This window comes from Lutzomyia longipalpis, chromosome 3 (genome assembly GCF_024334085.1).
Source record: "Lutzomyia longipalpis isolate SR_M1_2022 chromosome 3, ASM2433408v1".
Lineage (NCBI taxonomy): Eukaryota > Metazoa > Arthropoda > Insecta > Diptera > Psychodidae > Lutzomyia > Lutzomyia longipalpis.
The window spans coordinates 14,859,967-14,882,786 of record NC_074709.1 but is presented as its reverse complement, the minus strand read 5'-3'; the positions used below and the strand labels follow the sequence as shown (position 1 = coordinate 14,882,786).

At 37.0% G+C, this 22,820-nt stretch overlaps 2 protein-coding genes, 4 non-coding genes and 2 pseudogenes across 9 annotated transcripts; 2 read left to right on the top strand and 6 right to left on the bottom strand.

Annotated features, from left to right (window-relative positions):
- Positions 1-239: 239 nt before the first annotated feature.
- On the bottom strand, positions 240-3,978 carry LOC129793292 (inositol polyphosphate 5-phosphatase E). 4 transcript variants are annotated; one of them, XM_055833133.1, is made up of 5 exons: positions 3,810-3,978; positions 2,112-3,694; positions 1,804-2,042; positions 1,580-1,733; positions 240-419 (listed from the first exon to the last, which is right to left on the bottom strand). In XM_055833133.1, the coding sequence occupies exons 2-4, from the start codon at positions 3,639-3,641 to the stop codon at positions 1,625-1,627; spliced, it is 1,878 nt and encodes a 625-aa protein (XP_055689108.1). In that variant the 5' UTR covers positions 3,642-3,694; positions 3,810-3,978; the 3' UTR covers positions 240-419; positions 1,580-1,624. The 4 variants fall into 4 exon arrangements, with proteins under 4 accessions (XP_055689108.1, XP_055689109.1, XP_055689105.1 ...); XM_055833134.1 differs by having other exon boundaries at positions 2,112-3,697; positions 3,810-3,940; XM_055833130.1 differs by having other exon boundaries at positions 240-1,733; positions 3,810-3,969.
- Positions 3,979-6,170: 2,192 nt separating this feature from the next.
- On the top strand, positions 6,171-10,989 carry LOC129793297 (spermine synthase). Its single transcript, XM_055833141.1, has 5 exons — positions 6,171-6,608; positions 8,244-8,352; positions 9,948-10,070; positions 10,147-10,583; positions 10,643-10,989. Exons 1-5 carry the CDS (start codon positions 6,324-6,326, stop codon positions 10,787-10,789), a joined length of 1,101 nt encoding a protein of 366 aa, XP_055689116.1. The 5' UTR covers positions 6,171-6,323; the 3' UTR covers positions 10,790-10,989.
- Positions 10,990-14,206: 3,217 nt separating this feature from the next.
- LOC129794350 (5S ribosomal RNA) lies at positions 14,207-14,325 on the top strand. Its single transcript, XR_008751018.1, has one exon. It is a non-coding gene; the product is annotated as a 5S ribosomal RNA (ribosomal RNA).
- A 312-nt stretch (positions 14,326-14,637) lies between these two features.
- On the bottom strand, positions 14,638-14,756 carry LOC129794362 (5S ribosomal RNA). Its single transcript, XR_008751029.1, has one exon. It is a non-coding gene; the product is annotated as a 5S ribosomal RNA (ribosomal RNA).
- Positions 14,757-14,972: 216 nt separating this feature from the next.
- Positions 14,973-15,091, bottom strand: LOC129794361 (5S ribosomal RNA). The gene has a single exon (XR_008751028.1). It is a non-coding gene; the product is annotated as a 5S ribosomal RNA (ribosomal RNA).
- Positions 15,092-15,308: 217 nt separating this feature from the next.
- Positions 15,309-15,427, bottom strand: LOC129794363 (5S ribosomal RNA). The gene has a single exon (XR_008751030.1). It is a non-coding gene; the product is annotated as a 5S ribosomal RNA (ribosomal RNA).
- A 215-nt stretch (positions 15,428-15,642) lies between these two features.
- On the bottom strand, positions 15,643-15,761 carry LOC129794366 (5S ribosomal RNA; annotated as a pseudogene).
- A 2,692-nt stretch (positions 15,762-18,453) lies between these two features.
- On the bottom strand, positions 18,454-18,575 carry LOC129794365 (5S ribosomal RNA; annotated as a pseudogene).
- Between the last annotated feature and the right edge of the window lie 4,245 nt (positions 18,576-22,820).

Sequence of the window (22,820 nt, the reverse complement as noted above, 5' to 3'; positions counted from 1 at the left end):
TCGCCATTATTGCCATTTTCATTACATTTTCCTGGGCGACGCACGCAATCTTATTGAATCACGAAGGTTTTCCCAACATACGAGACCTTCTTCTCGACCCATAGAAGCGGTAGAGAGAGACGGGTAGCTGAAAATGCCGAAGCTCCTCCTATTTTTTGACAGATACGCCACGCCCTCTACGCAGAGTTTTTTTTTAACAGCACACAAATACAAACACACACACAAACAAGAATAACCGATAAAACCCGACTTGATGGTTTTATTAGCATCCCCTTTTCTCCTTTATACGAACATTTAAATATTGAGTCAACTGTCTGTCATAAATATATAATATATAGTCTTAAGAAGTACAAAGGGTTGTGTGACTAGAGTATTTGCATCAGCTTTGGTTCCAAAATAAGACACTATGTCGCCATTATCTTAATTTTGATTCGAAAAATATAGAGATCAATTTATATGAATACATCCGATTAGTGTATATATAGAAAGGGGTATCACACCTAGAGTACATCTAGAATCTAGAGAAAGCATCAATTAGTTAGGTATACTATTTAACGCCTCAATATTCAATTCATTTAACCCTGTAACTACAATAAGGATTAATATAATATACCTATAATTTTGATTAAAAATTGTTAGAGGTGTTACTTTGAAGCACCTTATGAATTTTTTGTTTCTTTTCATTGCAGTTCTTCTATAGCTCCAACTAAAACACTTTGATCCTTTTTGACAAAAAATATTATTGTTAAAAATCTAATATTTTGAAACAAATTTTATAGGATGGGAATCTTTAGGGACATCCTAATACATTTTTTTTAATACTGATTCAATCAGCAAATAGTTTTAAAGTTTAACAAAATCGGTCAAATACCGTTTAACCCTTTAAGTAATGTAAAGAATTCAGCTGACTAAATATATTAAAAACTGTTTTGGTGTTCCTTTGAGCTCAAATAAAAGATTTTAGACTTCGACTTTAAAATTTTCAGATTTTAGTTTTTCCTCATCCTATGAATTCTTGAGGATGTCATTTTGCGATCTGAAATGTTATTTTGGGAACTCTATCGAGCTAAAATCCCATTTAACTGTGTACTCAATGACGTCACCGTACCACGTGACACGTTACTTTGTTTACATTTTTGACAACTAGCGCCACGATTGCTGATACTCGGTATTAAGATTTAACACTGAAAGAAACAGTTTTTTGATCGATTTTGTTCGCCCGATTTCCAAAATAACGTGACTATCCCTGAAGCATGAAGCATGAAGACATGGTCCGGTACTGATTGTGATCCAATATTCATAAAATAACTATGCGACATTAAACATTTTTAAAATCGAACAATGGGACGAAAACATCCCATCGGTCCTTCAACAAAATCGTTTTCAGTTAGTAAAGTCTAGAATCGACTCTTTTCTTTCAATTAAAGATGTGGTTTTCAAATACTTTTAAAGCAACCTGCAAGTCCAAGCAAGACATACTAATAGAAGCTTTCGTTAGGTGTGATACCCCTTAGTTAGGCAGATCCATAGCACTAGAGGTCTTATGGGGGAAGGTACTTATAACTACCCTAAAACTCACTTGTTTCAATAAATTAGGAGAGGAATCTTTGGTTTATGAGTGTGATCACTGAATACTGCAAACAACGGATGAGCTTGAATTTTTGCTGTTGAGTCGCCTCTTCATACCTTCAATGTATACGTCGCGGTTGAACAAACCCGCAGCTAGGGGCATTCTGGAAAGGCCACAAAAGTGAAAAGTTAGTCAGAGACCTGTCCTCATGGAGTGCCGGTAGTTTGACTCACGAATCCAGTCCTGGGCGAATAATATTGCGGAAGAGTGCCCAGACGGGCTTGTGGTCCGATGAAACAATACTTGGCACTGAGTCATAGGCCAGACATTCCACGGGGGTCTGTAGAGGGTTGAGGGAGCTCCCACGGCGCAATCCCAGTGGAGCTGAGCGATATTTGTAGAGTATTCTATCTGTGTAAGCTGGAGCTCGCTGCTTGCTAGATGTATCAAATTGCTGCGTCCCAGGGTCGTACTGAAAAGGAAAATGTTGAATATTTATTAGTAATTGTGTTAAAGAAAACTTTTTGCCTTAGACTTGTACTTTGTACGTTGGTGGGAAGGTGATTTTTGCCTCCTTGAACCCTTTGAAAGCTGCTCCGTCGGATAGGACTGTGGTCAATTGATCCGTGTGTAGGTAACCATGTGGCAGGTGATCTGGAAGCGGAAATTGTGTATTCTCAATCCACTCCAGAAGCTTCTCACGGGGCTCAGCAAGACGGAAATTGAGATCACCGCACCAGAAGACGCTGTCAAAATTATGGGTGACATCCTTGCTCTTGTGCCGGATAACGTAGTTTCGTGGTAGATCCAAAGCTTGAATGATACGTCGGATATCCTGGACGCGTTCCTTAACCTTCGCCTGATGGGCAGTGAGGTGGGATGTGACAAAGAGCATGGAAGTACCAAAAAGGCAGAAGGAAATGGCAACAGCGCCCTTGGTGCGAAACGCCGTACCCGGACGGACACTGAGACTGTCATCTTCGGGCAGAGAGCAGAACCAGATGAGGTCACGACGAATAAAGACAGCGAGATGCAATGTACCTAGGGAGGCTGAATGAAGAAGAATATGGGAAGGTCCGAGTGTTTCCTGCAGTGAGACTTCCCATTCAAATTTCTCTGGCCACGATTCCTGCGTGCCAATAGACACGATATCCGGTACGTGATTCATCCCAACCGGAAGGACAAAATCATTCATCTGCCCAGGGGGACTCTGCCCATTCATATTCCACGTTCCCACGAAGATCTTCACCTCACGACTGGGGAGTACTTTTTCTAACTCCTGCCCTCCGAGGAGAGAGTTGAACGCTAACTTACCCTGAAGGTAGTTCCGTTCTCTTGCCTTCTCTGTGGGAATGAGATTTAACACCTGAGCCGCCATGAGGGTATTCCGTGCTAAGGAATCTGCACTCGTGGGGCGTTGCTGGACAACCTGCATACTCCCACCAGCAACGAGGGTATCGTAGCTGTACGAACGACTATTCCGATGCTCTCCTGCTTCCTTGCTAGGAATATTGGGAGCTGAGAGATTCATCTCATCTAAATTCATACCCGGCGGGAAGAGTTTCTTCCTCAACCGTGACCTGCAAGCCGAAACTGCAATTGATCCTGTACGCTCCGGCGGTGTAAGACTCTGAACAAACTGCCTCGACGAGGAAGATCCCTCATCAAGTGAGCAACTTCCTTCGAGGGCCTTTGTACTCCTTCGTATTACATCCTCCGACCCCATTCCTATTGTTGGGCTATTAGGGGTACTCTTGGAGTCCCTTTTCAATGTTCCTGGTGGTGTCAAAGAACGCATGTCTGCATTGCAGCAAATTTTTCCAGATAAATGATCACTGAATCGATTTGTATTGATTTTTGGTGACTTTGCAGCTGCACTGCGTCGCAGGACATCTTCTCCGCCATTCTCGCGCAACACCTCTTGCTCATCCTCCTCCATCTGGGGCTCAACTCTCGTTGATTTTCGCGGGATAATCCCCAGAAAGGTCTTCCGGGCACCACGATTGGATCCATTAACCTTCTCCATAATCACAGTTATTTGAGTATTCTCACGAAACGGCGGGGGAGTCATCCAACCCCCTATCACTTGGCGTAGCACCTGAGGCGCCCTTACGGCGTGTATTGCTGCTGAAAATAGATTTATTAATCGTATCAGTAATTCACCTTGATTTTTAAATTTAGTGCCTTCATGTGACGGATATAATTAGATCATAATCTGCCCTTCCGCCTTCGCACTTACCCCACTACGGGTGTCCCCCGGGGCCCCCACACCAAGATAACTCACTGCACTCAACAGATTAGCTACAAACTTACAAATTATCACGTTTGATTACATTCTCTAAAGGTGAAAAAAATAAAGCCTGCCATGGCATCCACTTCAGCAGGAATACATCAATCATGTTGTGTCTGTATTGGTCTGCTTTAGTTCTTTGTTTCTCTTTTTAGTGTAATAAAATATGGAGATTAGTAGAAAAATGTTTTTAAATCGGAGAAAAATTCGCGAAGAAAACTGTTATTTGTTGCTGTAAAAAAGATGTAGAATAAAATGATGTGATATAGTTTCCTGAGAAGAAAAGCGCTAAGAATTTGTTAATCTTTCGAAACATGTTCTTCAATGTCTGTGTGCAAGTAGCATACAGTATTCCTGAGTAGTGGCTTCTCTGCGCGAGTTGTTGCAGCAAAACAAACAGCACCACATAAATAAATTCTCCACAATATCGATTATCCCAGTAAAAAATATGTCGGAGTTTGTGTTCCAGAGGAAAAGATATCATTTCTTTTGCTTAAGGTTCAAATTGGTAGCAAGTACCAGTATAAAGTCCTCCGAGTGTTAATATTCTCACATGAGCGCAACGATCGATTTCACTTTCTGACGTTTCGTACTGCTGCACGGATTTCGTTAAGCTTCTTAGTTCGTTAGAATACTGGAAAAACTGAAATCCCTAATAACTGAAATCCACCAAATTCCTGAAATCTTATATTTTTAGAAATTTTATGAAGAAACTTGCAAAAAAAAGGATAAAGGCAAGGAAAAATATGTAATTCAAAACATTTTTTAATGTTATTTCATTATTGTTTATGATTTTTCATGAATATTATGAAAATCTTGTATATACCTAAACACCCATCCCATTTCTGATGATCACCACAAGATGAATGTCCTTAGTAATGCTTCAAGCATTACTAGCCATTGCTATGATACATCTTCTTGCATCTCGACCTGCCAATACCCACTCTGGAGGTCCATCGTGGAGAACCATTTCGCTCCCTAGAGGGCATCCAAAGTGTCATCGATCCGGGGCAGCGGGATACTGTCCCGTTTGGTCATGCTGTTAAGCTTCCGGTAGTCGACGCAGCAACGCCATTTACCGGTCTTCTTCTTGACGAACATTACCGGGGAGGACCATGGGCTCTCCGAAGGCTCGAGGACTCCCACTCCCTCCATCTCTTTCACCAATCTCTGCACCTCCTCCATCGTTCAGTTGGCGCGGGGACGGCAAATGCGGTCCACGGTAGTAGACACGCTTCGCAGCCGGCCACGATCTTTGTCGCCCAGGCCACCTGTTGGGTCCTCCACTCGGCGCGACCCAACGGGGATTGATTTCCCAACAATCCGTCGGCCTCGGCGACTGTGGGGGCGTAGGGTCCCTGGAACAAGGGGAGCGTGAGGGGGTCGGCGGTGACGGGGTGAGCGGTGTCAATGTACCGCTCCAAGAGCTGCTTGGAGACCACTCCACGCCGCTGGCCACCGTGGTGGTGCTCCGTGCTTAATCTTTCAAGAAATATTGGTATAGTAATGCTTCAAGCATTTAATGCTCTCCAAGAATCAGCGGAAACTTACCTTGTGCATCTATTGGAAGATGCTAATCGCTGTACCCTCTTCAGGGGGCGTGTTACTCTACACCTTAAGGACATTCAACTTGTGCTGATCATCAGAAATGGGATTCCATATTCAAGTTGATTTTAGTGTTTAGGTATTGGTGGAATTGGTGGGTTTTTTGCGGGTATTGTGGTGACTCCTCATTGGTAATGATGGAGTTACCTCCGGATTCAGATCCCAAAATCTCCATCATTACAAAGGAGAAGTGACCACAATTCTAGCGATAAACAAAAATGTTTACACCAACATCCCCTATTTGTTGAGGATTTGATAATCCTGGTACAACCCGAAGGTCACTCTATCAAAAGCAAAATGGAATGAACCCAAATCTGGCAAAAAACCCGTCATTTTTTTGCTCTATTGCTAGGTTGTTTTGGTAAGGGAGTGTTGGTAGGTTATTCTCTCCTTTTTCACAATAACACGTCCGTATACGATAACTTTTAATGTACAAATGATATAAATCGCGCAGGAGGTGCATGATTTGAGATAAATTAGCCAAGGGGTCAGTCATTTTTACTGATTCTTTTTCTTGATTCTAAAATCTTATAAAATGTAAAAATTGCAAAAATAATTCACTTATAAATACGAGGGTTATTCAAAAAATATAAGGGTAAAAATAGAGCATTTAATAAAAACCGGAAAAATGTGGAAGAACGTATGGAATTGTCATATGAAGTTACTCTGTGGTTAATATCTTTCGATAGTTTCGATTATATCGCCGAGACAAACGATAGATCGCCGCGAGGTAGCCCGGGTCGTGCTCGAGTGAAGAAGAAAACGTGATTTTTTTTCAAAACACATTTTTCCGCAAACCTTTTCCTCGCGCCTATCGCAGTTAAAGTACGGTCTGTGGGGTGGAAAAAGGTAGCTGAGATGTCAGTGCAGACGATTCTCTTGGATTTTTCGATTGATCCCCAGCGATTGGGTGACGACGCATCCCGCAAGGAGGTCCGCAAGAGAATCGAAGAAGCGCTCGAGTGCTACATCCCCAATCTCCGCTTCGTGCATGACCTGCTGCCGGAAGATGGGTACTTTTGCACGTACATGGACAAGGCGGGAACTGTTGTCACTGTGCGCTTCTTCCACGTACAGGGACTCATTACAGTCAATGTGGAGTATTACAAGGAGAATTCTGAGCAGCCGAGAGTGAGTCTGGAAGTAAGTTGCGGAAACCAAATCCTTTGCCCATTCTAACCCATTTTCTTCTTTCCGGGCGGTGATAGTCTCTTCCGGCAGAGGCGTCTCTCTCTTCATTTCCCCACTAATTCAATGTAGTTCTGAGGAAGTTTCTCGTGAGATTTTATAGAATTTCCGTAAAATGTCTGAAAGGGATGAAAAATCAATAACATATCCACCACTAAGAGCGGGATACACATACATTCAAATAAAACGTTTACATGAACTTCTGTATCTATGCTGATTCACTTCATATAAGAATTTTTTTCTCAATTTTTTCCAACTGAAATATATTTTTTTTTATATAAATACGTTCAGAAATATTATTTATTTAAATTTTTGATGTAACATTTGTAAAATATTCTTAAACTTAAAATAATTTTTATTAATAGCCTCTTCTAATCCCTTTCTAATACGATAAAATTCAATTGAAAAATCTTTGAAGGTTTTTTCTCTATTTATTTATTAGAGACAATATTAAACCAAGAAAATTCAGTGTCAAGAGAATAATAATTTTTGCATCTCCGTCTTCATTATTATAAAGGAGTCTATGCATTTTGGAGCATTTTTGATAAATTCGTAACTATAATATTTTTTTTTGTAGAATAAACACAAAATAGAAAATAAGTCACTGATAATTAAATAAAAGATTTACAAGATGGAGTAATAATGATAAGCTTCATGGACATAATCGAAAAAAAAACATAGTAAAGAAGGGCACATATTTTGAACTTTTCCTTAAGTTATTTTCAAGTTTTTTCAGCTATTCTTCAGTTTTTTATGATACTCTACAATATTTCTATGATAAAAGTTTAGAAAACAACCTCTAAAATGCATAAACTCCTCTTCCTAAATAATGACCTTTCAAAAAATCCAATTAGCTAACGAGGGCATATTGTTTTTTGAATTTTAAAACAAATATTTTCTTTTATTCTTGTAGAGTATAAAATTGCTGGAAAATAGTTTACGAAATTATTTGGGATCAGAACGTTCGAAACATTTGCCGCCGATAAAGCGAGGAACTTATATTGATGTGTATTTAACGAGTTCAGGTTAGCTGATGTTCCAGCAGCCAAAAAAGATTTCACTTTATTTTTTTCATTCTTACTCCAAAAAAAAAGTTAAAATATTACTTAAGACTATTATCCCCAAAATGAAAAAAAAAAGTTCAAACACATTTTTTGCCGGCATGCAAATTAATTCATTTGTTTCTTTTTTTTCGCTCTCAAATTTAATCGTTCCCACTTTTTATCCTTTTTCGTTTTTTTGTTGAAAGTTTTATGTTTCATAAAAATTGAAATGTTGAGTTTATTAGTTTCCTTTTTTGTGGATGACGGCATAATATGCTCACATTTTCTTACCTGGAAAAACCTTTGAAACTTATTGGTCAGTAAAAAAAAGAAGGCAAAAAAGATGTGGAAATTTTCCATGAAGAAAATTTATAAAGAAAAGAACGTCGAGGTGGAATGTTGAGTATGCAAAAAGCGACGTCTTTTTATAAAGAGGCGCTGTAATAGAGAAAAACGCGAGATTATTCCAAAAGAAGGAGATTTGTATTTTTAGCCACATTGAGTTTCTTCCAAGATTTCTTTTTGTCTTTCTTTTTCTTTATTATAGTCCACACGTGGTATCGAGAATACTTTGATAAAAACACTGAATTTAATTCACGGACACTCTTTGCTACCTATTAAAAGAAGTCCACTCTCAAAGTATTTTCCCACCTCAGGTAAATTGGAAAGAATTTTATTTATTTTCATTTTTATTTATTTTTTGGTTCTTTTTCTGTTAAAATCCAAATTGTGCGTGCACCTCTCTTCCAAGCTTCTCTGATGCATGTTTGTTACATCCATTTGTTATCTCTTTTTCTTCCTCCTCCCTTAAAAGTTATTGCTTCACCTGCGCAATCCTCATGTATATGCCCTTTTTGTTGTAGTTGCTTCTGTGACTTGTACTTTTGCTTGCTAAATCGTGTGTTTCAATAAGATGCGTATTTTCTTGAGAAAATGTCATGAAAATTCCTTGAGCTTGACCCTGAAAAAGAATTTCCGAAGAAAAGAGTAAAGAAAGACGAAAAAAAGTTGATAAAATGATTCAAGTTGTTGAAACTGTATGCTCAGCTCATGGACTTTTAAATTTTATCTCAGGTTTGTTTTCTTTCAGATTATTCCGCAACAGTACATACTCATAGCATTATTACTCTTTACAGATGAAATTGTAAACAGACAATAATTTGCTTATATGCATCAAATAATTTTGTCATGAAATAAGGAATTTTCATATAAATATTTTTCTTTAATGACGTCAGTTTCATCTCATATATCCAGTCATATGTTTAATTTGCGGTGATTTTTTTTCAAATTTTAGAATATTTTAATTTGGATCAAGACATTTCAATTGATAGTTCAAGTTCGAAAATCGTTGGAGCTATTTTGAAGATATGGCTCTTTAATGTTAGTATGTAGGGGAGGGCGGGGCTAATAAAGTCACTTAAGGGTTTGGAAAAAGCCAAAAATATCATATTTCCAAGCTAGATAGAACAAAATGATCTGAGAAAGAGTTGTAGGGCAGTAAATTTCCTAAAGAAATGAGCTAAACATTTCGCTTTATCCATTTGGGAAATATGATATTTTGAGCTTTTTTTAAACCCTTAAGTGACTTTTTTAACCCCGCTCTCCCCTACCTATATATCATATTTAGGCTTCTCACGTCCGATTTTGATTATTATTTGTATTTTTTTATAAGAAGTAAATATAAAAATGTAAGCCAAAAAAAATCCCCTAAATTTCCCCATGTTCTCCCCAAGATTTGTGAATTAATCTCAATAACAAAAATGAAAAATAGCCTTGACTTGATTTATATAAAATCATTAGAATTTTTTCCATATTAATTGTTTACAAAATATTTCAAAGTGTTAGAAAATTATGTAAAAGTCAAAATATTGTCCATAATGTAATTGCAGGCCTGAGGAGGGCGAAATAAATCTCCGAAACGTTGCAGAAATAATAAAAGAGTATTTTTTGTTTTCAAAAAGGTCAGATCCCGCGTTTGACTACCACTATTATTTAAATTAAATATAAAAAGTAATTTCATTACTTTGATTATGTACTGTGAATACAATAAAAATCTTTTGAAGTAATTCGAGGCATATAGATAAAAACTCGCAATTTGAGATCTTTGCATTATGTGTCGTGAGAGCCACGAGCAAATATTTAACGAATTTATGTAATTTCGAATTTCCATGACAATTCTTAAGAAATGAACCACTTTTCAACTTTTTTGTTTAAAGAAATTTTGAGATAATTTTTAATTGATTTTCAATAGATGAGCGTTTGATCGAGTATGATATCGATAAGATGGTATTCGAGAAGAGATCCCCCTTCCAGAAGGTTCAAATAGTCCATTCGAAGGTTTTGGGGAATATGTTGGTGTTGGATGAATTGCAGAGTAAGTTCATAAATATTTATTCGATAAGTATTCTGATTTAAAGAATTTCAATTAAAAAAAATTCTATTACTTGAAGATTTGGCGGAAGCTGACCTCATCTACACGGAGACACTGATGATGCGCGGTGTGGAGCAATATGAGGGCAAGGAGATTGTTATTCTGGGGGGTGGCGATGGTGCCCTGCTATATGAGCTCCTCAAGGAGAACCCAAAGTTCGTCACAATGCTCGAAATTGATGATCTTGTAATGCAGGCATGCAATGAGCACATGAAATCTATCTGTGGGGATGTTTTGGAGCGAAGAAATGGACCAAACTATGAGATTATAGTGGGTGACTGTATGGTTGCACTACAGAAGTACTTCAAAGATGGTCGCAAGTTTGACTATGTGTTTGGAGACCTTACGGATGTGCCCCTATCTCCGACACCTACCGGAGAACTTTGGGACTTTATCCGTACATTCCTTGAGGCTTCCTTTAAAGTTCTTCGCCCTGATGGGAAGTTTATGACTCACGTAAGAGCCCTAAATTACTTGCCTCTGATTCCCATTATAATTGCAATTTAATCTTTAAGGCAAATGGGTCCAACTGCCCAGAGGCGCTGAGAATGTACGAGAATGAGTTAAAGAAGCTAGATCCACCTGTAAAGTTTACCACTAGCAAGGCTTTTGTGCCATCCTTCATGGAAGAGTGGAACTTTTATCAAGTATCTTTTGCCTGATGCACGCAGTTTAATTCATCACCCGCCATTTCTTATCTTCTAGAAAACAGTGTTCCACATTTTAGTGATTCCTAGGAGTTTGCTTCACTACTATAGTATTTTGTCTTTCGGGTGAACTATTATGTGTGTGTTGTTTGTAGAAATTCTATGTCTCGAATTCAATTCAAAAATACAAAGATTGTCTTAGATTCATACCAAAAGGAATGTTTTTACTTATAATATTGGTTTACTTAATTCATATTGATAATTGATGGCAGATAGGTTGACTTGTATAAGATTGGGTAGGTACATCTTCTGTTGGCAATTTTTTCCCAATAATCTGTGCTATTTGGAAAATTAACATATTTCAAAAATTTTCAAAATCAACAAAAATTCTAAAGCTAATCGAAAATTTTTTGATTTTGTAGTTTAGACAGACCATGTTCTGCATTCAGGAAAGTAGAGAAAAATGAGATTTCAGTCACAACAGAATTTCTAATAATTTTGTGTGGGTCACAAAAAAACATTTTCAGCATGTCGACGACAAGATTTTTCGCTCTTGCTGTTGATAAATATTTGATGTGAAAAAATTGCTTAAGAAAGCATTGCTCATTTTAGAAAATCGTCGCTTGTATCAGCACTTATAGCACAGACCGTACAATTGCATGGTCTTATTATAAGTGCTGATACAAGTGACGGAATGCCTCAGGGCATGATCCAGCAATTTAAAATATTCTCGAAGCAGATTTTAATTTCATAAAAGTTATATTCTTGCCTGCAAATACGACGTCCTTGATCCAACCCTTCGATCAACATGTTCTTTGCAAACTTCAAACAACACTACCTTCTGGAGAGCTCCTATGTGGATAAATTGTTCCAAAACTACGCATTCACCGACAAAGATGACATAAAGTTCTTGAAAGAACAATTTAATCTGTACGAAGCGGTAAAGTTAATTGGTGTGGGAGCGATGATACTTGGTGTGGGTAAACACGTGAGTGACAGTTGGACAATAAAGAGAACGTGAGGAACTAAAAATAAAAACGTGGTTTTTACTAAACTAAAGGTACTCAACACCACAATTGGAAATGCCTGGAGCGCCGTTACAATAAACAAAAACCATTATAAGCTCATGGAGTTCTTTAAACTTTTCCTTTAGGAAATCATGGTGAGCTAGATTTGTGTTTGAGTGCAATTTGATTAAAATCGGTCAAGTCGTTCTCTAGATATATCTAAAAAATGTTTTAGACTTTAAGCGGCGATGTTTGCTAAGTCGCATGATCGATTTCCAAATATGAGTTATTGATGTAAATGTCACGTTATGCTCAGGAAAGTAGTGAAAGCTTTTTCAAAATGGTGGATGATGGTCATTTTGTAATCTGACAATTAAGAAAAAAAATTTAATATCCCCGTTGGTATAGAAAACTTCAAAATGGACTGGATTTTTCCTTACCGTCTTAGAGCTGTATGAGGGATATCTTAAACGTACCCTAAGTTTAAGTTGGTTGGATCCTCCAATAAAGTTCGAAGTAGAACACCAACAAATTTTCCACCCAATAAGTCTATATTAAACAGCTTGCTTTATTTTTTGGGAAATATGATTTTTTTTAGCTTCATCTAAACATTTGAGTGATTCGGTAAAGCTCTCCCTTATACTGGGTGGCGCATAAATAAATGCATGATTTTGCACGTGAAGCAGCTTTAAATCATGCATTAACTATAACAGAAATGCAATTTTTATGTAAACAATTTTGCTGATAATTAAAAATTATTTTGGAATAGTCGCCTATATATTTTTAAATGATTTGAAAACATTCTCAAAAATTCAGGTTTAAATATTCTTTTACTACAAAAAATGTTAAATTGTTGTAAACAACTATAATAAATCCAGTTTAAGTTTCTCTCAATGCTAACGGCTCCATTTTTCAGCCTTCTTGAAGTTTTTATTGAAGCCATTTTTCTCAACGGCCCCCTAGATCTGTGAGTCACGCGAGCCCCAATCAGCCAATCCACAAAGAGCATGCTTCCCAATTGTCATGGTTACATGACTTTGTGTGTTGATTGGAGCATTTGCGGTTCCCCCACTTTTTTCCAAACCACATAACATGAAATGAGATTTAAGGCTATAAGAAATTTTATTGATTTTTCATTAATTTTCTTTTCTTTTTTCAATTAATTTAAATTTTTTCAAGATAAATAGGAAAATTTTTGGGAAATTTTCATTGATATCCGCTCTGTTTTACCGACAATACATTTCCAAGTGCTTGTGCCATTTTCATGTAGAGAGCAGCACTTTCTTCGTACTATATATGAATGCAGGTATAGGTAAAATAACATATTGACAAATGCAGAAAATTGAGTAATTTAAATAATAAATTATTTTATTATTAATAAAACTAATTTCATCGTCACTTACATGCCCTAATGTGTCAGAGAGAGGGTAACATATGGATGGTGTACCTCCGTGTGGCTCATTGGAATTGCCGGTATATTGTAATTGAGCTCAATTAATTATCCCATCATTTTCTTGCGCGCCATTTACCCGGAGATCACTGCAAAATTGTGCATAAAACGCACACCATGGGGAGTTGAACAACAATAGAAGGGACAATAACGAGGAATAATATGCATAAATTGGTAAATTATTATGTTGAATAATATCGTTCTGACAAATTGAATTTGTTAATGACAATAATTCCGCGGGTAACCATAAAAAAGAATGTTTTGTCATTATGGGAAATTATTCATTACCATAAAGCATGGAAGATGGATCAGCACAGCCACGTAGCTTGCGGGAGATTCAACTTACTCCATACAGGAGCTTCTCACATCCATTTTTTTGATATTATTGTGGGAATCCAATGGTGGATTTAATGTACATACAAGGTGAATGCTAAGGGGGCATTTGCCGTCTAATTGAGGAAAACGAATTTGGCGCCAAACTCAACACAACACCTTCACGTCCAGTGACTTGCATTTTCACGCGCGCGCGGATCTTCCAATCACTCAAAACCCATGGGTCTCACTTCATTAAGTCATCCAGGGAGAAATGAAAGAGGGTTAGATCGTGAGTAGATTAAAATATTTCTCACATGAGTAATATTTGTTTAGGATTCATTACATGACCTTCGCTCTTTCCCTGCCTGTTGCTATAAAATAAAATGAAGTTGATTACCTGATGGACGCTTTTACTTATAGGAAATGCTGTCTTTATTGTTTTTGGATTATAGAATCAATGAGGTTTAAAATATTGTCTTTATTAGCAGTTTGCTTTAAAGTATTTTTTGTTGAAGCTGTAGGTTTTTTCAGTTCTTCTGTAAGTCAAAGTTCCTATGTGGTCTTCATTACTTTCTAAAATATAGCTAGGTGATTTTCAGATATGACGAATTGTTAAAGAGCTAGAGCTAGAGTGCTAGATCCAACAATTCAGGAGTCTTTGTCAACGACCATACCATGCTGAACATACCGGTTCTCGTCTGATCACCGAAGTTAAGCAGCATCGGGCGCGGTTAGTACTTGGATGGGGGACCGCTTGGGAACACCGCGTGTCGTTGGCATTCTTTTTAGCTGAAATTCTTTCTCCAGAGAAGCACATGTCCGCTCTATATTTAATATTTTTTCTCTTTCTGTAGTTCTTTTGTTACATATGTACCTGTTTAAAAGAAGCCTGCTTCAACGAGGTTGTTTTCTCTATTGCATGAATCCTTTTTAATTTCGGATTTTTTTTTGGGATCTTATTCTTTTGGTAAGTATAGGATCAAAAGTTTCATATAGGATATATCTAGTGAGATTAAGAAAGACGACTAACTACAGATTTGTCTCAAAAAATTCCTATCATTATTTTACTCTTTAAAAAAATTATAAAAGAAAGCCAACGACACGCGGTGTTCCCAAGCGGTCCCCCATCCAAGTACTAACCGCGCCCGATGCTGCTTGACTTCGGTGATCAGACGAGAACCGGTATGTTCAGCATGGTATGGTCGTTGACGATTATTCCTAATTTACATTTAAACTTATTCAATTTTTTGATCTTATACTCACCAAGAATTAGATCACAGAAAAAAATCCGAGATTAAAAAAGGATTCGTATAATAAAGAATAAAGTTTCATTGTAGGAGGATACTTTTAAACAGGCTTGTAACAAGAGAACTAGAGATAAGGAAAACGAAATTAATTATTAAAAATTATTAAAAAAAAAAAAGAAAGCCAACGACACGCGGTGTTCCCAAGCGGTCCCCCATCCAAGTACTAACCGCGCTCGATGCTGCTTGACTTCGGTGATCAGACGAGAACCGGTATGTTCAGCATGGTATGGTCGTTGACGATTATTCCTCATTTACATTTAAACTTATTCAATTTTTTGATCTTATACTCACCAAGAATTAGATCACAGAAAAAAATCCGAGATTAAAAAAGGATTTGTACAATAAGAATAAAGCCTCATTGTAGGAGGATACTTTTAAATAGGCTTGTAACAAGAAAACTACAGATAAGGAAAACGAAATTAATTATTAAAAATTATTAAAAAAAAAAAAAAGAAAGCCAACGACACGCGGTGATCCCAAGCGGTCCCCCATCCAAGTACTAACCGCGCCCGATGCTGCTTGACTTCGGTGATCAGACGAGAACCGGTATGTTCAGCATGGTATGGTCGTTGACGATTATTCCTCATTTACATTTAAACTTATTCAATTTTTTGATCTTATACTCACCAAGAATTAGATCACAGAAAAAAAATCCGAGATTAAAAAAGGATTTGTACAATAAGAATAAAGCCTCATTGTAGGAGGATACTTTTAAATAGGCTTGTAACAAGAAAACTACAGATAAGGAAAATGATATCAATTATTTAAAATTATTAAAAAAAAAAGGAAAGCCAACGACACGCGGTGTTCCCAAGCGGCCCCCCATCCAAGTACTAACCGCGCCCGATGCTGCTTGACTTCGGTGATCAGACGAGAACCGGTATGTTCAGCATGGTATGGTTGATTGATTGATTGATTTTTTTATTAAAGAATTGTACATAACTAAGCCAGACGTTAATTAATATCACATCCATTTGCTATGTGTATGTACAATCCTGATTAAAAAATAATATAAATTAAATCTAATTCTAATTTAACTTAAAAACTAACTTTAAACTACTATATTTTTTTTTTAAATCTCTAGCTCAATTTTTTCAATATAAACTATAATTGAAGAATACATTTTTAAGGTTTGAATTGAATTGTTTTCATTATTTATATTTATTGTCTCTTTCCTTTCCTTCTCATTGTGTTTGCATTCTATAATTATTGACAATTTATGTCTCCACCTATAATAATATTTTCAGTGTCTTTATATTTTGTAATAAGTCTACTAAAATCTTCTTTTATTTGATTGTTGTTTCCTTTTGGTGGGATATATCGATACAAAATTAATTGAAATGTTTTTCTTACAGGATGCTTCTACTTCTATTAATTCCATTATATTATATTAAAATCATCTTCTATTTCTTTACATTGTAAATTTTCTCTAACGACTACAGCTACTCCACCCCATTTCATTTTCTTAAATTCTTATTAAAAAATTTTAAATCCTTGAATTTTTATTTCTTTTTTGTTAAATGTTTCACACAAAATTGCTATATCACATTTTTCTTCATTCATAATACAATAAACTGCTCTTTGTTGTTTTTCAAACTTCAAATGTTATTCTGTAAGATTTTAACCATTTTTAATTTATTGTTTTTGAAAAATACTGAAAGAAAAAAAAGGAAAGGAAAGGAAAGGAAAAAAAAAACTAAAGAGAAAGAAATGAATAATTCTACTTAATTGAGCCTAAGTGGCTTGATGATTTAACTGATGATTGAAAAATATACGTATCACCTGGTTCAAGCACTGTTGAAGATTTCTCTCGTTTTGTCTGACTCCTTGAGCTGCTGCGTCGTCTCTCAGTTCTCATAGTTTGCAACTCCTCCTTTTTCTTCTTCCTCTTCGCATTTTTGGAGACCTCTTTTGGTTGTCCATTGGGGTTGCTGGCATTCTTGTGTTCCTCTCCATGATCACTGGAATCATCCCCCGAATTGTGTCTCTTTCCCACGTTACTTCTCTTTGTGTCATCTTCATCGCGTAAGCCATTGTTGTCATTTTCTTCCTCCATTGGGGATATTGGGCGCTCATTCTCCTCTGCTACATCCATATATTTTTCTTCTTCCTCTATCGAGGATATTGAATAACACTCATCCTTCTCCGGTTCCTTGGATTTGTTATCCAGTGGACTTGCGTTTTCGTTCAAGTCCATGGAAACACTCTCCGCCGGAGCCTCCATATTCCCTGTGGCTATCGGAACTTCATCATTTCTCCTCACAGGCTCCTTTGACACCCTCTCCTCTTGCATCAGGATTGGAATCTCTCCTTCGTTTGTCCAACATGGGCATTTACACTGTGCACACCCACTCGGTTTCTTGAGCGCCTGATTATACGAAACTCCCTTTTTCACAAAGGTCTTGAAAATCCTCCGGCCAATGTGATATGGAACTCTCTGTCTCACCATAATTTTTCGTATTTCCTTCTCTTCTTCGTAGACAGGACATTTCTTCCACGCTGCTGAGTGTGCTCCGCTGCAGTTTATGCACATAAAGCCATTGTTGCAGTTGTCTGGTTTGTGATCCTCCTTTGCACATCTGACGCACATTGCCGTATTCTTGCATGAGGTGCTCACGTGTCCAAACTTTTGGCATCGAAAACATCTGAGTGGGTCCGGTATGTAATCTCTGGTGACCAAATCCAAATATCCGACTCTGAGTATCTCCGGCCGTTCTGGGAAATCAAACGTTATTATGAACGATGCAGTGGGTATCCATTCCACTCTGTCTGATTGCTGCTTCATCCCTGGCGGATATCGCTTTCTTGTCATAATATTGGTGATTGCAACCACTCCCTGAGGAGCCAGGAGTTGCATCAAAGCGTCTTTATCCCAATGTTGCATGTCTCTATCCCTGACTACAGCTCTGCACTTGTTTCTCTTGTCATCGAGCGCCATCTCTACTTCAAAACCTCCAATGCGTCGCACTGCCTTCATGAGCATATCTGCCTGTTCCAGGGATTTTGTGAGGATCAGCAAAGTTCCATCATTTTTCCTGATGATTTCTTCCACTTCACCAGTCATGTTGATCACTTTTTCGACTTCAAATGGGAGAATTTCCCCCAAACTTCCTCCGTCTTTACGTTTGCATATCAAATAACGGCCGCCCTTTCGGAGGTACTCTGTCTCCCAATTATCCACATAGCTCCTGCAATCATTTCTTCCTCCCAATGCTGGGAAATGTGCCCCATTGCGTGGGGGAGGCCTCCCGTTCACTTTGCTGTCGTTCATTGCAAGAATTCCCTTTATAATTGCTGCGAATTTTATAATTTCCACGGAGCGTCACTTTTTGCGTCTTTCCCTTTCAAAGCACAGAGTCGAACTGCATGGTATGGTCGTTGACGAATATTCCTAATTTATATTTAAACTTATTCAATTTTTTGATCTTATACTCACCAAGAATTAGATCATAGAAAAAAGATCCGAGATTGAAAAAGGATTCGTACAATAAAGAAGAAAGCCTCATTGTAGGAGGATACTTTTAAACAGGCTTATAACAAGAGAACTACAGATAAGGAAAACGAAATTAATTATTAAAAATTATTAAAAAAAAAAAAGAAAGCCAACGACACGCGGTGTTCCCAAGCGGTCCCCCATCCAAGTACTAACCGCGCCCGATGCTGCTTGACTTCGGTGATCAGACGAGAACCGGTATGTTCAGCATAATAGTATGGTCGTTGACGAAGGCTTCTGTTATTAAGTCAAATTTATTTTCATTTCTGAATAACTATAGAAACTTTTTTTCTCAATTGAAAATGGAATTTTCCAAAGAATCTGCTGTGCAATTAATTAGCCAAAAACTGCTAATTTTCGCATCTTATACCTTCTACTAATTGTCCTTGCTAATTTGCAGCATTACCTCCATGTGAATAAATTGATTACATTACAAAATGCGATTCAGTAGCATTCAATTCTCCAATTTGTGCGTAAAAGAAGAAGTTGCAAAAGGTGCAAGAAGGTGTTGAAGATGAAAGAACGAAGAAGTGATTATGGGGTTAAATAATTAGCTCACTCTGTAAGCAAACTACTGAACAATAATTTCATAATTTTAAAAGCCAAAGTATCACTTTCTTGACTCCACATTCTTCCTCTCTCTCCATCTCTCTAACAACGTCTAATACAGACAATTGAACTTGAATATAGAGTATGAGGAAGATGTAATTCATTTGACAAGTGCAAATCACATAAATATGCAGCATTTTTTCCACCTGAAATATAAAATATACTGTGTGTAGGTATTACTTTTCCTTCACTCTCTGGACCATTGTGAATGTGCGTTTTTCTCATGACAAGATGAGAAAAGATTTTCAAATCACAAGTGCCGGCTAATTGGGCTTGTCTGGGAATCTTCCTGGGCTCAGCTGATCAAACCATTTTCCGTATGGTTTGTTTCCACATCACCAAATGCCGGTAATTTCTTCATTTCAAGGGAAATCACCTTTATATGTGTGTTTGTGAATGGTGCGCCCCTTGTCTATAATTTCATTTATCATTCATTTCTTTTGCGCCCATCCAACTTGTTTCCTGCCGACACTTTCCCGCGAGGTTTTGAACTCTATGAACACCGCAAGTCTCTCAAAATTACACCTCATCACTTGAAAATTATACATTTCTTTTTAAATATTTTATGCTATACACATTGCTTGTTTTCATTTTTATACATTTGATGTTCATTGATTTTGTCAAATGGGAATTGATCTCAATGGTATGATGTTAGGTTACATGTCTGTGTTGTCTTTTGTTAAGCTTCCGGACAGAAAGACATTATTCGGAGTCTAGTGGGACAATTAAAAATATTTTCAATTCTATTTTATTTTCAAAGAGTTTTGATAAAGATTTTCATGGCATTTAGAGAGAAGACTATTCTATATCCCTTAAGGAATTACCTTATTATGAAATAACATTTGATCGTTTTAGCAGCTCAAATCTCGGAAGGTCATCTCAACACCCCATAATTTTATACAGTGTTTCTCAAGCAACCATATTCTTCAATTAGATTCAATTTTGTGGTATTATTTTTTGCCCTGGAGGCAAAAATGTTCTGTATGTATGAATCATGATCTGATGGACGCGGCCACTTCTCAAGTCCACGAAAATGAGACAAAGGCGTCAAAAGTCCAGTCGATCACATGAATAGATTACAAAGGGAGCACACAAATAAATCATCTCTCTCTGTGTGTTTATCGAATGCAATAAAAATGTTTTGTAAAAATAATAAAATAAAATTCTCAATGATGCTCCTCTTTGATGAACACATCACCTCTGGTGGGGTGATGTGCGGGTGCTGCGCGGAAGGAAAAAAAGCGCTTCGTAATGCGCGATCCGGCGTCATAAAAACGTCAATCGGATGGATTTAGTTGGGTTTGTAATTAATAAAACCAACGATCACTTTATGTTTCATTGAAGAAGAGTCACGATGAGATGCGCGCAATGCTTTGGAGCTATGCTAGTGGAGAAGTGGTGAAGATCGAAGTGTTAATGAAGACTTTTTTGTTGTTGTTGCGCCCCTCACATCAGCCATCACACAATTTCGTACGCTATGGTTCTTTTATTCTTCAATTCTTCATTCTTTTTTTCTCCCATTTTGGCCATCCTCGTCACTCACATCCCTTCTTCTGACCCTCTCTCGCAAGAGTATGCGCCCCGGAGTTTATCCTTTTGGCGCCAGATCGGATCCTTTCATCTCACCTGAGCTCTCCGGTCAAGTGTGGGAAATCGAGAAATGGGATTAACTTTATATATACCTACCAAATATTCCACAGCGCCATATTTCATCGTAGGACATTAGAAGGGGGTGGAAGGAAAAGAAGAAAAAATCTGTTTATATTTGTATTTTGATTTATTAATAAAAACACAGAAAAAAAATGGAAGGACTTGTTTACGCTTAACACTATGGATGTTCTTCCGCACTTGTTGCTCCCCAAAAAAACAGCCTCTCTTTGGCCTCTTTTTTTACCTCTAGATTTCTGTATAGTGGACGATCTCCTGTGAGTTCATTAACAAGTCTTTTGAGGGTCTTATGGCCATCACCTTCTTTCTATGTAGTTTATGATGTTTTCCAATGTAAACTTCTCAAAAGGACAAATAAGTAATAAAAACAATAAAGTAGACTTCTGAAAAATATTAAGAGAAGTGTGTGCTTGAGGTGATCAGATTACTGGGGCTTTTGGAATATCTTCTTCTTTGTACATTTATAAATTCAAAAATCATTTCCTCTTAATACTAATTAAATTAAAAAATTTTAGATACGAAGAACAAGTCATAGAAAACTTTACATTTAGATGAAAGTTTTCAGTTAATTTAAATGTGGGCTGGGCACTAAGTAGTTGGCTTTTTAAACATTACATTTTAATAATTAAAATGAATCAATAGAAGAATAGAGAAATAATAATAATAAATAGAGAAATAGAAGTTTATCAAAAATTGAGATGGAGTTGCCTGGTAATTTACTAACCAGATACATAGAAAAAAGCTCGTCACTTTTGGATTGAAGAGCAAATTCCTTTTGAAGCTGTTATAGGGCAACGTATATTAGTGAGAGAAGGGGGGATGGATAGGTAAAGTAATAAGAATAATAATTTATTTCTCCCATATACAAGCTAGTGTTTTTGGGAATAGGTAAATTATTTTGACAATCGACATATTCTTCTGAATTAAAAAATCCCTTATCTAACCCTTCAGCAGGTAAAAATGGGATAAAAAAAACTATTTTTATGTGGGGCGTATACATATTAAAGGGGAGGAGGGTTGGAATCCCATGTACTGCTGGTAAGTCGTATTGAACCCATCTACCCCCATACCACAGACAGACAGATTTTTCAGATTTACATATTAAAATATTTTTTACATTTTTTTATTTAATCTATTTTTTCATAATTCTAAAAGATTTTTTCATATTTTTCAGAATTAATACAAAAAAAAAATAAAACAGGAAATCGAATCCTTTCACATTAATATTCAACTCATTGCTTTGACGTATAGTTTAATCTAAACTACAATCTAAATCTAAAGATGAGGTAGTTGGAGTTCTTTAATAGTGTTAAACGCTTCCCTGGGTTTAGAAGTTTTTTTTATTTGTATATTTTTGCAAGAAATAGAGTATAGAGGAGGTCAAAAGGAGACCCCACGTTATGGGAATTTTTGTGAAAGAGACCGAAAAACAGGAGGATTAGAAGATTGACATCTCGAAAAATGATCCTTGCATGCAGGACTTCCATCAAAATAGATCACATTGAAGGAGTTTTGCGCAAATGATACATTCTCCTTTTGTTATCTCGTTTTGGTTGCAATTGACCGAACTCTTCGTTGCAAAGCAATCGCTCCTCCGCATCTTCGGTACCCATCTCCGCCCCCACCTTTTGAGCTCCTTTTGTTATATGCCCACCCGACAATCCCATTGAGAACTATTTTTCTGTCCACTATCGATCCCTCTCCTCCAGTCATCTCCTTTACCTTTCTTCGCCCAAAACTTCGTGGCATCTTCCCAAAGATATTTAAAAAAAAAAGTTCTGTGTCCGGCGATTTCTTTTGTACCTCCTTTGGGTCTTCTTTTGGGGGAGGATCACAAGAAATTACTAGGCAACGTCAAGTGTCAGTCAAATTGATTATGCGAAGCGAAAGTGATTAAATTTTTCTTATTTTTCAAGAGATCTGCCGTGAAATGCCTCCTCAAAAAGCATAAAGAATAAATGTTTCTTTTTATTGTTGAACATATAAAGAACTATTGTCCAAAATGCTTCACTTTTTTTCATCTTCTCGGAGTAATTAAAAACTGTCCCTTTTGTTGTGTGAACGTCAAACTGACAAAATGAAAGGAACAGAAGGATGATGAGGATCGTCCGTTGTAATGGGGTAAACTAAGAATAATAAAAAAAACTTGTTTATTTGAAGGTTTTATGTGACTTTAGAAGATCTCTGCTCTAACTTT

Coding starts and splice junctions, on each gene's coding strand:
- LOC129793292 (XM_055833133.1), bottom strand. CDS start 3,641: ATGACTCCCCCGCCGTTTCGTGAGAATACTCAAATAACTGTGATTATG. Junction 2,043..2,111: donor CCTTCCCACCAACGTACAAA/GTACAAGTCTAA, acceptor TTTCCTTTTCAG/TACGACCCTGGGACGCAGCA. Junction 1,734..1,803: donor ATTCGCCCAGGACTGGATTC/GTGAGTCAAACT, acceptor TGGCCTTTCCAG/AATGCCCCTAGCTGCGGGTT.
- LOC129793297 (XM_055833141.1), top strand. CDS start 6,324: ATGTCAGTGCAGACGATTCTCTTGGATTTTTCGATTGATCCCCAGCGA. Junction 6,609..8,243: donor AGCCGAGAGTGAGTCTGGAA/GTAAGTTGCGGA, acceptor TCTTTATTATAG/TCCACACGTGGTATCGAGAA. Junction 10,071..10,146: donor GGTGTTGGATGAATTGCAGA/GTAAGTTCATAA, acceptor TATTACTTGAAG/ATTTGGCGGAAGCTGACCTC.